This window comes from Falco biarmicus, chromosome 7 (assembly GCF_023638135.1).
Source record: "Falco biarmicus isolate bFalBia1 chromosome 7, bFalBia1.pri, whole genome shotgun sequence".
Lineage (NCBI taxonomy): Eukaryota > Metazoa > Chordata > Aves > Falconiformes > Falconidae > Falco > Falco biarmicus.
Window position 1 is genome coordinate 12,317,355 of NC_079294.1, and position 12,463 is coordinate 12,329,817.

The following is a 12,463-nucleotide window of genomic DNA, read 5'->3' on the forward strand; positions in this document are numbered from 1 at the left end:
TACACTGGTAAATGTTTTGTCCTCAGTTTGCAAGGCAGAAAGTCTAGCCAGGTGACACCAACAACTTACAAGTTGCCAGTCTGGGGAAAGAAAGTACACATTTAAAAGAATCAGCAGCCTAGGTAGGATATAATGTTACTGAAGAGTTTCACTGTAACATTGTAGAGTAAAAAAATGAAAATATAAAGTGTATTTTACATGATTAATGTGCAAAAGCTGACCTCTTCCAGTGTGCATTGATCAAGAAAAAATGCACACTTTCTATAGTGGTTAATGTTGCAGGTCCATTATTCAGCTTTGATAATGTGCATAAAAATGCTCAATATGACAATGAGTTGGGGTAGCTGAGAATTTAGGATGGTGGCAAGTTTGTTGTAGTATTTGGATTAGCATTCTTAACCTACATCTTGACAGCTTCTCTTCTTCATTTCACAAGCATTAATAAAATCTAGCTTTATCCTCTTTGATTTTTGGTTATTTTTTTTCTTTTTTTTTCTTTTTTTTTCTTTTTTTAAACAATTAAAAAATACCTGCTCAAACAAATACTACCAGCATTCATTAGTCAGGATGGTTATATGTAAAAGAAATGATGCCAGATAGTAACAAATCCAAGAGAAGTTTATTATGAAAATGGCACCTGCGGGATGAAAAAAAATTAAGTTACATAAAGACAACCATGTATGACATGTATGAGAATCTACAAAAGTATAAAAAGAACCCTGTTGTAAATGAAGTATGTACATTTCTGATTTGCAGCATTATCAATGATCAATGAAAAAAATGTTTCAAATAAGCCAGGCACTCAAGAAGTTAGATTCGGTTAGCTTAACACAAAATAAATGTACCATAGCTGTCACTTTTTAACATTTTAATTTTTTTTATATTGTAGAGTTGGTAACACTGCTAAGATTTATACGAACAGAATCCCTTTCCCCATTATTCAGCTACTTGGCACCAGTCTCCTCATAAAAGATTTCATATATTTGTACAAGAAATAGTTAAAAACACAGACACAGTCTTCACAGGTAATGAAGTTTTTTTTTCATTTTGTAATTTTAAACACTATGGATTTAGACAGCAGCTGTGATTATCTGTTAGTTTAAATCACCAGAAATCATTTTGACACAACACAGAAACATTTATAAAAAAAACCAAACAAAACAACAACAGCTGTCTAGCTGTTCTTTGTAGCTGATAGGTGCACTCCTTTGATTGTTCCATAGCTAGAGTAGAGCTTCCAAAATTAAACTTTGAATTTCCCAATCAGCTTTCTCGCCTTTTTTAGACCTACTGAAATCCTTCCAATGGAACCTTTAAAAGCTCATTAAATAAATTTGTGGCGTCCAATTCCTTTTTTGCTATTACTCCGCTGTGGCCTGGACCTACTTCTCAAATTCAAAGCTACCGCAGGAATTGACTCAACGCAGTGAGTGATCAAAAATTCAAAGGACAGCTGAGTTAATATATTAGCATTGCACACATAAGCAAATATATATGACAATTCTAAGCTCAGTTTCCTTTTTAAACAATGCTGGTTGACCTTTGAAAGCATTTCCTATCTCACTGGTAATTGCTCTACGTATTACTGCACCAGCCTACCTGGGAGAAAACCAAAGAAATGCACCCTCTGCTTACAGTTCGAGCACAAGGGACTCTGGGAATGTTAACAACTGAGGCTATATGGCGTCAATTTGCTTAATATATCTGAGCATTACTCTGGAGTGCATTGTGGGGTACACTGGAAGAGTAAGTCATACCCAGAATTCCTCTGTGGGAGAAATGGCTCCATTAACCTTGAGCTAGTTAAGAGTCTTTTATCTCTGAGAGTGAAGAAGAGAGAACGAGAGAGCGAGAGAAAGAGAGAGGGGAAAAGTGGGGGGGGGGGAGGGGGGAGCGGAAGGGGGAGAGAGAGGTTTGAGAATACACAACAGCAAAGCAACAGCAGAAATTAAAAGGTATACAGACAGTGGAAGCAGCATAAGGTGACATTACAGAGGAAGGCCACCACACAAAAACCACTAACCCCCAAGAATCACTGGTTCACTAGGACTGCAGGAATGGGACTTTACCACTCCGGACTAGAGATAAAGCACAGAGAAGACAAAGGACAAAACAACTACATTAGCTTAGTATATACTGCATATAGTAACACACATTGAAACTGCAATGGGACTGACAGCCAAGGACACTTACACATTGTACACATTACAGTTCTCACATCTGTTATTAGATGCCTTAACAAACAGCTGCCAAAGATGGAGTGGAAGAAGAATTTATATTTGACAGTCATTTGGAGTGTTTGACACTACACTGTGATTTCTGGCAACAAAGACAAAATAGGAGATTTCTTTTCTTTTACTTAATGTGCAGTTTTCAGTTGTAGTTATCTATTTCAAGCTTATTAACCCATTCTTTAGTTTTAAAACATATTGGTTTCAACACTAGAAATAAGGAAAAAGCAACAAAAAAATACCCAAATCAAAGAACGAAAAGAAATTTACAACCTTCCCTCTATAATATTAAATGAAAAACAAAACAAAACATGTTAAATAGTTCTTCTGTTTTTTTTTTAACTCTGAAGTGTTATTTGATGTTGTAAAATTAGCCTCAGTTACACTGAGAAAAAAAATAAAGCAAAACAATATGCACCTAAGAAACTGCTCCTCGCGTCAATTAAATTGAGTTTTTTGTTTTTAAGCGCTTTTTGAAAAAGGCTTCCTGACCCATTTAAATTTGATGTGAGGCTATGCTTGTTAGTTTGGAGGTAAAAAATTTTAAGTCCTGCAGCAAATGTTAATGAGGGCTTTTGTCTTAACTAACCAAGGAGACTGCAGCACCCAACTATAAACCAGTTCGGAACACGTTCTTTCCAAAAACCCCAGCCCACAAGCTGCATATTGTATGAAGACATTACAGATTAATAAATGATAGCACCATGGTTTTAGAAATTAAGTTAAAGTTTCAGTAATTAACATTTAGTCCAACTTTTTAACATTCTAGTCACAGGCCAGAAATTAACTTTTTAAGAACCCAAATTATTTTATGTGCAAGTAAGAAAATCTTAACCATAAAAAGAGAATTAAACTCTGCATAAAATTCTAAAATACTATCCCCTATTTTTAAAGGAATTAGGAACAAAACCCCCTTTTCATTTGACTTAGTCAAACAGGGCACATTGTTTATGCTTGTCTCTTTTAATCTTGATCATATCAAGATCATTTTGAAGTAAAACCAATGGTTGTCACTTTAAAATCTCTTTACCACAACACTGAGTATTCTATGGCAGAGGCATACACATATTAAAGGCATCTTAATAAAGATGCAAAGGAAAAAACACACATCTTAGAAGAAGACAAAATGGCAGGCAACTGGTACTTCGACTCTCTGAAGGCAAAAATAAAAAAATATCTTTACATTAAAGAATAAGTCAAGTTAAAGAGAAAGGGAATGAAATGGGGACCATCATATTGAGAGAATAAGCTGACCTGCTCAAATTCAAAGTGCTAGAATTAAAGGTCTAAATTAAAACATAGTCTATGCCTCAGAGTATAACACTGAACACAGTATGTGGTCATATTTCAATCCTCTTTCCGTTCCAGAGTCTGTGTAGTGTGAATGCCATTGCTGTACACAGGAAATGGAAGAGTGGAAAAAAGTCCTTCGGCAGTTGTGAACACATTCCCTGCAGGCATTTGGGTCAGACTGGCCCCGCTCACAGCGCTTCCAAACGGTCCCGACATATTGAGTCGGTGAACGTGGTGGTAGAGCATTTCCATCGGTGTTTTAGGATCCAGCCCAAAGCTGGGGCTGTTAACATCAACAAAGTTAACAGCGTGGGTGTTGGGGAGGAGGTTGCCCTGCATGGCTAAAGTAACTTCAGCTGGAGCATACCGAATAGTGCCAGTGGTGTAGACCCTCTGAGCAGCAGTGCTGGTCGCAGCAAGGGTTCCCGTTACCCTGTGAACCAAAGGAAGCACCACATTGCCTGCTTGTAACCTCTGAAGGGCTTCCAGGTCCCCAGTGTACAACAAAGAGTTGGAAGTTGTGGGACCTCCTGGGTGTTTGTCCCGTGGAGACGCTGAAAGTGGGGGTGACAAAGGGTCAGAGGACACAGGAGCCAATGCCGAGCTGGATGAGGTGCTGAACTGAGTTTTACGGCTGGCAGTATTTTCAGTCCCTGGCGGGGTGAGAACAGAGTCTGGAATGGAGACATGTAAACTACTGCTGGCTTGGGGGGAAGGGAAGTGCTCGGAGCTGGGGGGCTTGGTCATACTGTAGGGTGATTCATTCCTTGAGATTTCCCTGTTGGGTGGGTAATTCCAAATACTGCTATCGTTATCAAAATTGATAGGTTCTGAGATTTCTGTTTTAATTTTGAGCACTGAGGCACTGTTTGGTGACGAGAGCAGCTGGGGCTGGTCCACCAAAGCTGAGTCAAGTCCATTTGGACTTGAGGTGCTTGACAGCCTTCTCCGGGTCATGCTGCCTCCCTTTTGCTTTTTTCTCCTCTTCTTCCTCTTTTGATGTTTGCTGGAAGACTGGGCATTTACTTCCCCTGCACTGTCTGAGTCCTTCGCACTGTCCGAGGTCAGCGATTCACAGTTCTGCAACCGCAAGTCTGACTCACTCTCAACATAGCGCTCCACCTTGATCTGCATAGAGCCAAGAGTGCCAAAACTGTCCTCAGGGGCCTTTTGATTCTCGAAGTCAGAGTTTTCAAAGCTGTCATCACTGTCCCTGCTGTCCTGGTTGCTGGAGCTGTTCCCATCATCATTACAGTTCATTTCGTTATCTGACTGATTTCCTGACTTTTTCCTGTCGGATTCAGGGTCTTCGCTGTTTTCTGACTGGTTTCCTTTCTCATCTGACTTGGAGTTCTCATTGTCCTCTGGAGCAAAAGGAAAGCGAAACAAATCATTAACAACAGGCACATAGTATTATAACCCAAGTCCAGAGTTCTACCTACCAATGAGATTTGGTTGCTGTGAACGTTTTTGGCAAAAGGCGTTCTTTTCTGTAGAGCCACAACTTCTTTCAAGGTTGTGTCGGAAGAGTTCTGGTCACCATGAATCTCTCTGACTCAGGACTGCTAGTGCACTAAAAGCCTATAAGTCTATGCTATATGGCCTGCACCTTGATTGAGGGGGGCCTTTTCATGCCCTTGCTGGACAAGAATCGTTTTGACAACTGTGAGCACAATGGCATTGTAGCTATGTCATTCAAAGAGAAGTCAGTGAACAATCCCGCTATGACCGTTATGTTCTGGTGATTGTTCTTTTACATCCGTGCTCTCCTACAGTGGGCAGGCATCCAGGTGTAGCACTATTTACTAATGAAGATCCTAGTCCTCTCATCTATTTTCCTCTTCCCATTGCCACTTCTGAAGTGGCACAGTGTCTGTGACTTCAGTGGAATTACTGCTGATTTCCTCCCGTGTGAGAGGAGAAGCAGGTCATATGTGTATAAATCTGAAAGAATAGACCAGTTAAAACAATTTTGTTATGTTGCTAGACTGTCTTCTCACATTCCTCTGAAGGACAGCAAATTAAAAAAACAACCCCAAAACAGAAAAAAAATTCAGGCAGTGAATTAAATTCTTGATTGATCCAAATCATCTAAGGGCCATTGAAAATAGCTCAGCTACAGCACTGAGAAACTGTCACTCTCCTTGCCTGAATTCATTTAGTTGTGTTTTAGATTTTTACCTAATTCTAATACAGATGAGATAAACACTCTAGCCCACTGGACTCAGACAGCCAAAGCAGCTTTCAGGCTGAATACGCTCCATTATCATACTATGTTTGAAAGGGTCATGAAAGGCTTCAGGAGACCCTGTCCTTTACAGACCAGCCAGAAATCTTTTCATAGGAAATAAAAGATGTTTTTTCACTCATCAGAGCCAACTACCACCCTTTTCAATATACTTGTTTTAGGGGGAGAGGGGAAGGGCCATTTTTCCTCTGAAGATTGGTTACTCCTGGAGCCATGTCAATACCAAACAGTTTCCCAGAAATGCTGGAGAAGGTGAGCTTGACTGAGGATTCAGGGCAATGCACTTCACAAGTCACTTAGCAGGACTTCTGCTAGAGTCACCAGCAGCAGGAGACCCTCCCTTTTGAAATGTAAAACCCACAGAAGCAAAGTAACAGCCACAAACCCCTAAATATCATTCAGCTTTTTGTTCCACCTAGGGCTGAATTTCTCCTACAATTTTTTTTTTCTTTTTTTTTTGAAGCTGGTTTCTAGTAAGGCCATTGTATCTGTTCAACAGTGGGCTTAAGTTGAGATAGTCCAAAGCTACACAAAATTTGCCTGGGATTTTATCACAACTTGAATATAAACTTGTTGGTTTCATCCAAGACGCTGTTCCGATTTCAGGTTCTTTAGCATTTCTATTAAATTCTTTTGTAAAAAACAACCCCCTGCCTCTGATGTTTTCCAAGACTGTCAGACATCTCCTTCTGAGATGTAGCCATCTGTGCACTTTTGAAGAATGCTTTCCTGCTCTGCATCAGCCTTAGGAGTCATGAATGCACATGCAATTCTCAGCTGGAGAAACTTACAGTGCACATGGGAAATGCAAACTGTTTTCCACATGTGTGTTATACGGCCATTTAGGAACAAGACGACATAAAGGAAGCACTGGGAAGGGGTGAAGAGATTCCCAATGATGACGGGCAACAAGCGAGTATGTTTGCCTAATGTTGACTTAAACTATCAAACCAAGCCATCAAAGGAGAACAAATAAAGGCAAAAGATGAAAGAGAACAGCCATATCATATAATATAACATTAAGGCCTGATCCTTTTCTTGCTTTTGTTTGATTTATGTCACTGTGATCCATTTTCTGCAGATTTTTGGTTGTAATCACAGACATGAGAGAAAAATCACACACATATATATATATATATCTATCTAAAGCACACTACAGCAGAGTAACATCCTTAGTTCTTGGGCCACAGGAAACCATGCCCCTTTTCAAGCCAGATGATCTGTACCTGTGCCTAGGTAACCACTTTTAAAAGTAATGGGGAATGTGTAAACCATCTGTGCACTGGACCATCTGTAGGACTGATTTACACATTGAGTTTGACAACAACATTTAGCTTTTAAAAAACAGCTGAAGTCCCAGACTTAAAGAGCTTACAAACAAGTGCTTGAACCCATGCCTTCTAATAAAAAATAATTCTTTTAACACAAGAAACCCCTCAAATGTTTCAATCTTCACTGCCCCCTAGTGAGACTCTTAAAAAACGTATTTATAGAGGAGAAAGGGTCATAAAGATTGACAGTAGAGACTTCTCTTCAGAACGTATGCCTACTCTGGAAAGATAATAACTAGAACTATACTCAACAGTGTCCTCTGCACAAGGCACAACAGCTGATCATGAAACTTAGCTGAGAGATCAAATATTTAGCTCAGAGCAATGTAGGCAAGGATGCACGCACAGAGTGAAGATAAATACTTAAGAAATGGAGATACCGTGGAAATGCTGAGACTATTAAAATATTTTGCTAGTGTTTTTCAATTTAATTTTACAGGATTTTTGTTTTGTTGTTGTTGTTAGAATAGAACAACCTTTGAGAAGTAAAAGCAACTGGAAAGCCAGCCACGTAGCATTCATGATATGAACCTTTTATTTGGTGTAAAGGCACATCATGTGTTGTTACCTGAGTTGTCCTTTGAGTCCGATTCAGAGTCAGAGGTCTCTGAGGATTCTGAGGTTTTCTCTGGCAGATGAGGAAGTTGTGCAATATCCATTGGAGTATCCTTGTACTCTGGGTTGCTGAAAAGGAGACAGCAAATGCAAACACAATCGGATGATTTGCAATTTCATGGTTTTTCCCTCTTTTCATATCAAAGTTCAGGAACAAAGAACATAAATAGGAAAAATAGCAGAGCAAATGCAGAAACATACATTTTTTTTGCTCCTCAGAGCTTCACAGCAGGGATTTTACGATGGTTTATTTTAATATTGCTGTCAAATACTTACACTGACCAGGTATTAAAACTTGTTTGATTCTAGTGAAGTTTTAGAGCTATCAAAGCATTCTTACTGAAGTGGGACACCATGGTCTGCGTGATATCTAACAGTAAAGCTACGCTGTGTAATCATCCAACAACAAAATATCTTGATTTTGATCCCATTACTGTGCCTGGAAGGACAGAGAGGGTGTTTTAACTTTTCCAGTCTGTATCCCTGCCACCAGCAATGTCTATTAGAGTTATCTCAGTAACAATATTCTCTATCAACCTTGCCAGAGCCCTTTCAATACCTGTTTTTTTCAACTTTCCTGTTTTCCACACTTTAATCAAGCAGAGCATACATAAAGTTAGTAAGAAGGTGCTCAGTTAGGGCTAGAGAAAATGACCACTGCTCAAAAAAATGTGGCCACAAAATAGATAAAAAGATATTTTTTTAAACACTGCACACATGCATCCACATCACCAAGAAACCACAAGCAGCACTCTAACTATATGACAGATGCACATGTGCATGTTAAGATGCATATGTTAGGGATAAAGAACTGTCAACACACCCATTATAATCATATCTTCATCTGCTCATGTGGTGCTCACCTGTGACTTGTTAGCAATGAACATGACTGCAATGCAAAAAAGCTACACTACCAGAGAAACTGGAAAAAAACCCAACAACCAACCCCCAAACCCCACCAACCCAAGCCTGTGCTTTTTCTTGGCTTGTACCTTTTAAAATGTGTTTCTTTCCCAAATCTGCGCAAGGGCAGGGGAACAGACACAGCTAGACATAAGTGGCATAGGAATGTTGAAAATAAACAAAGTCTTTAATCTTTTTTTGAATAGGTGAGCATTTCTACACAGTTCAAATTCCAGCCTGGTGATAGAGCAGAAAATCCGCAGCCCTGCATAGAACAATATGAGGCAGCACTGGGGGTGACTGACACACTATCACAATGACAGTGTGCTCATATTCAGCCCATTACAGTGTACTGTGAAAATTCAGAGTTCACACAGTTCACATTGAAATGCCATTCTTACGATTATCATCTTTATGGTTTTGTCCTGACAAAGTGACTTTATTCTGTTGCATCCCAAGGCAGTCCCCAAATTTGCCCCCTCCAAGCAAAAGATGTTTGAGGGCTTTCACACTGTGAATAACAAGTTACTAGAACAAGGACAGCATTAATCCTCCCTGTCACTATAATTAGTCTATCCTTTTACAGACAGCTGAATCATACTTTCTAATGCATGGAAATGTATACAGACCAGTATTCCTACTAACAGTAGCCCTAATTATGCCTTGATCTCTCATTAAAATACTATTTGGACATTTGGATCTTTTGTGGATTCCAGTACTAGGAGAAATCTAAATTAAAAATACAAATTCAGTGGAGAAGTTATTCTTTCTCTAACAGACTGGTGAAGGGAATGCAGCAGAAGAATCAAGTTCTGGGATGAGACTTGGGGAAGACCACACTGCTTTGTTTTTTTTAGGTATATTCTGTTGGTAGAGAAAATAATTTTGTGGGATGTTTGTGGATTAGGTTTACCTATTGTCTAGAAAGCAGCAAAGAGGACAGAGGCAACTGTTTGTAATTCTTATGGACCACTTTTGCAGTTAGAATATGAGCACATTTCTGGGTATTTTGAAGTCCTGTTAGGACTGGGGCAGTGAAGCTGTAGTTCCAGTTCAGAATTGGCAGGCTTAAGCTGAACTCTTGAAATGCTGCATTGTGCCTCTCTCTTGCAAAAAGACAAAAAAGTAGCAGGATAAAGATATATTCAGAAATATCTGTGCTCAATCATAGCAGGACAGAAACATCTAAGACCCAACGAACACTCCACTGCTGTGGAAGGTTTCCCACAGTATCCTCAATGTTCTCCTGCCAGGGGTTGCTTTCTCCTCTTCCACAAAAGGGGAATCAAAACTATTTCAACACGCAAGTTCAGGCAGGCATAGTCTCTTCAGGGCTTGCTGGTCTTGGCATAATAAGTCACAATCTAACCCCTAGACATCACTTTGAACTCTCATGGCATCAAAGAGAATGTAACAAAGCATGCCAAGCTACTTAAAAGGAGAACAGGCCAGAAAATGACAACTGCATTCCATGACAAACTCAAGGTTTCAAATGTATTTTTTTTTTTTCTGCTCCGGAATGAAACAAAAAATCTCCCAATCTTACCGAACATTTTCACAAAACAGAATGTGCTGAAAGGTATTTTCAGATCAGAAAGGTCAGGTTTATAATTCACTGTCTCTCAGTGACTGTTGGTCTTCCCCTGAGTTCAGAAACCATTCCTTTAAAAATACTTGGGCTTTGGTAAAACAGAATTTCTCAGGGAAAAGCCTTTCATTCAAGGTATTATTACTATTTCTGTTTAAAATAGTTCTCATAATTTTAAATAGTAGTTTTAATTGCTACTTTTATTTTTAAATCCTATTTTGCGTTTTTCAGTGTGAATACTGTCTGATGATTACAGGAGCAACCTATTAGTTCAAGAATTTTCTCCTGAGAAAATTCCTCTGTCTGGAGTGAACCAGCAAACACCTTTCAGAGAGGCATTTTTGCAGCATTCCAGAAATTTGCTTCCATGCATTTTCAATAAGCAAATAAACCAGTACCCAACACTTCACACCAGATTTTACAACACAACTACTGAAAGTTGGTGTGGATAATTTTTATATTTAAGCTCAAGATGAGCAGATTTCAGGGCAGTAGAAGCATGCAATAAAATGGTAGAGGGTTTATTTGAAGATTAAGGCAGCATAATAATTTAAGAATATTCTGGTGTACCGAGACATGACAGATGTTTCAATAAACATAACCAAACAGCACTGTTTTTGAGGTGGACCACGTGAAAAGTTCTTCTTCCTAACTTTTTCCAGTAGGCAATTGTTTTTTCCCTAAAACCCTCACTGAGACAAGCAACAGAGACAGTAGTTCAAGTGAGAGAAGCGATTGGAAGACCTACCTAAGAAGGTAATTGACCCAGATGATATTCTTCTCACTTGCATTCTTGGCATTGACAGCTATGGTTGCACTAGACTGTATCCAGATATAACCTCCGTTCTTCTGCATCCAGCGGTAATATTTTGTTACACATTGACCCTTATTCAGCACTGGCAAAAAAACAAACAAACAAAAACCCCAAATGAAACAGAAGCAACATACAGTGCATGTTAGAACTGGGGTAAAATGATCTTCATTGTACAACATGCCACAATTATAAGCAGAAGATACTTGGCTTCCTTTAGGTTTAATGCAGCATGCCAGTGAGATAAGAAACAGGATCTGAAGTTCAGCATAACTAGCTGTACGCTTTACAAGTTTTAAAAGTATAATTTTAATCTGGGTTTGGAAACTCTAGCGGAAGAAGAAAAGTAAAAAGAACTACAAATGTCTTTCGTTCACAGAATACTTATTGCTGTGTGGACAGTTTCAATGCACTCAATGTCAAACTGTAAAAAAAAAAAAGGAAAAAAAAAAAGGCAAATTTATATGTGATTTATTCATAGCTCCTAGGTAGACCTCTTTGAGATTCTGGATATTTGAAAGGTTTGGGAAGATACTCTACCCCTGCTGCTTTGATCATTTCTCCTTATTGCAGGCGATATCAACCACTGAACTTATACATCTGTTTCTTTGATCTTGTCAAACAGAATTTACAGCTCTCAGATGAACCAAATCTCCACCGGTCAGTGGGGGGAAAGTCTTGGGAGAATTTACTTTCTACCAGAGCAAAGTAAATCCACCAACAGACTAAGAAAGAGGCCTAAGGGAGGCACAGAATGGCTTGGTTAGAGCCAAAGAGGCTCTCTCCAATGTTTGAAATACGCTAGGAAAGAAAACAGAGGAACAAGTAAAAGCAATCAGTAATGTGAAACAGTGTTATTAAATGCTCACAGCGAGAAGGCTTAAAAATACAGATGTTTAAAGTAATACTCCAGCCAAAATATTTGCAAGTTGAAACGGATTTGTTTTGTATCTGATACTTAAGTGTCAGGAGAAGGGGATGAAATGCAGATCTTTCAGTGGAAGGGAGCAGCATGGTTTTAAAGAAAACCTGAACTATACTAAATCTGGGTACTATTGCTACTGGAGCACTTCCTGTCCTCGGCTTTTCCCCTAACGCCAGCCAGCTCTGTGCGCTAGAGGGCAGTGTGCATTCACAGACAGCGCCCGCTTTTGTCATGTCCTTGTCTCCGTCTGCTAAAATGAAAAACCTCTAACTGCTGTAATAAATTTGGCTAAATTAGCTGCTAAATGGTTATCTCAAGTAATATGTATTTGCATTAATCATCTTGCTCTAAACCAGAACAAGCCAGAGTCCTAAAGACGTAGTAAATTCATATTGTCCATTTAATTACGGCTAATAAGTGCTTCATATACAATAGTTTCATGAAGTACATTTTCATTTTCTTTTGTAGAGGGAAAAGAAAAAAGTCACTTTGGAAAAGAATAAGTATTTAAGGCAGTT

The 12,463-nt window shown here is 39.0% G+C and overlaps 1 protein-coding gene across 1 annotated transcript in view; it reads right to left on the minus strand.

Moving 5' to 3' along the window:
* Nucleotides 1-597: 597 nt before the first annotated feature.
* The window catches only part of NPAS3 (neuronal PAS domain protein 3), a 613,103-nt gene continuing 601,237 nt past the window's right edge, over nt 598-12,463 (minus strand). Inside the window, exons 9-11 of the mRNA XM_056347593.1 lie at nt 10,958-11,105; nt 7,672-7,787; nt 598-4,888 (exon numbers count right to left, since the gene is read on the minus strand). Coding sequence (XP_056203568.1) covers nt 3,579-4,888; nt 7,672-7,787; nt 10,958-11,105 — 1,574 coding nt within the window. The 3' untranslated portion in view covers nt 598-3,578. The remainder of the gene's footprint in view (nt 4,889-7,671; nt 7,788-10,957; nt 11,106-12,463) is intronic.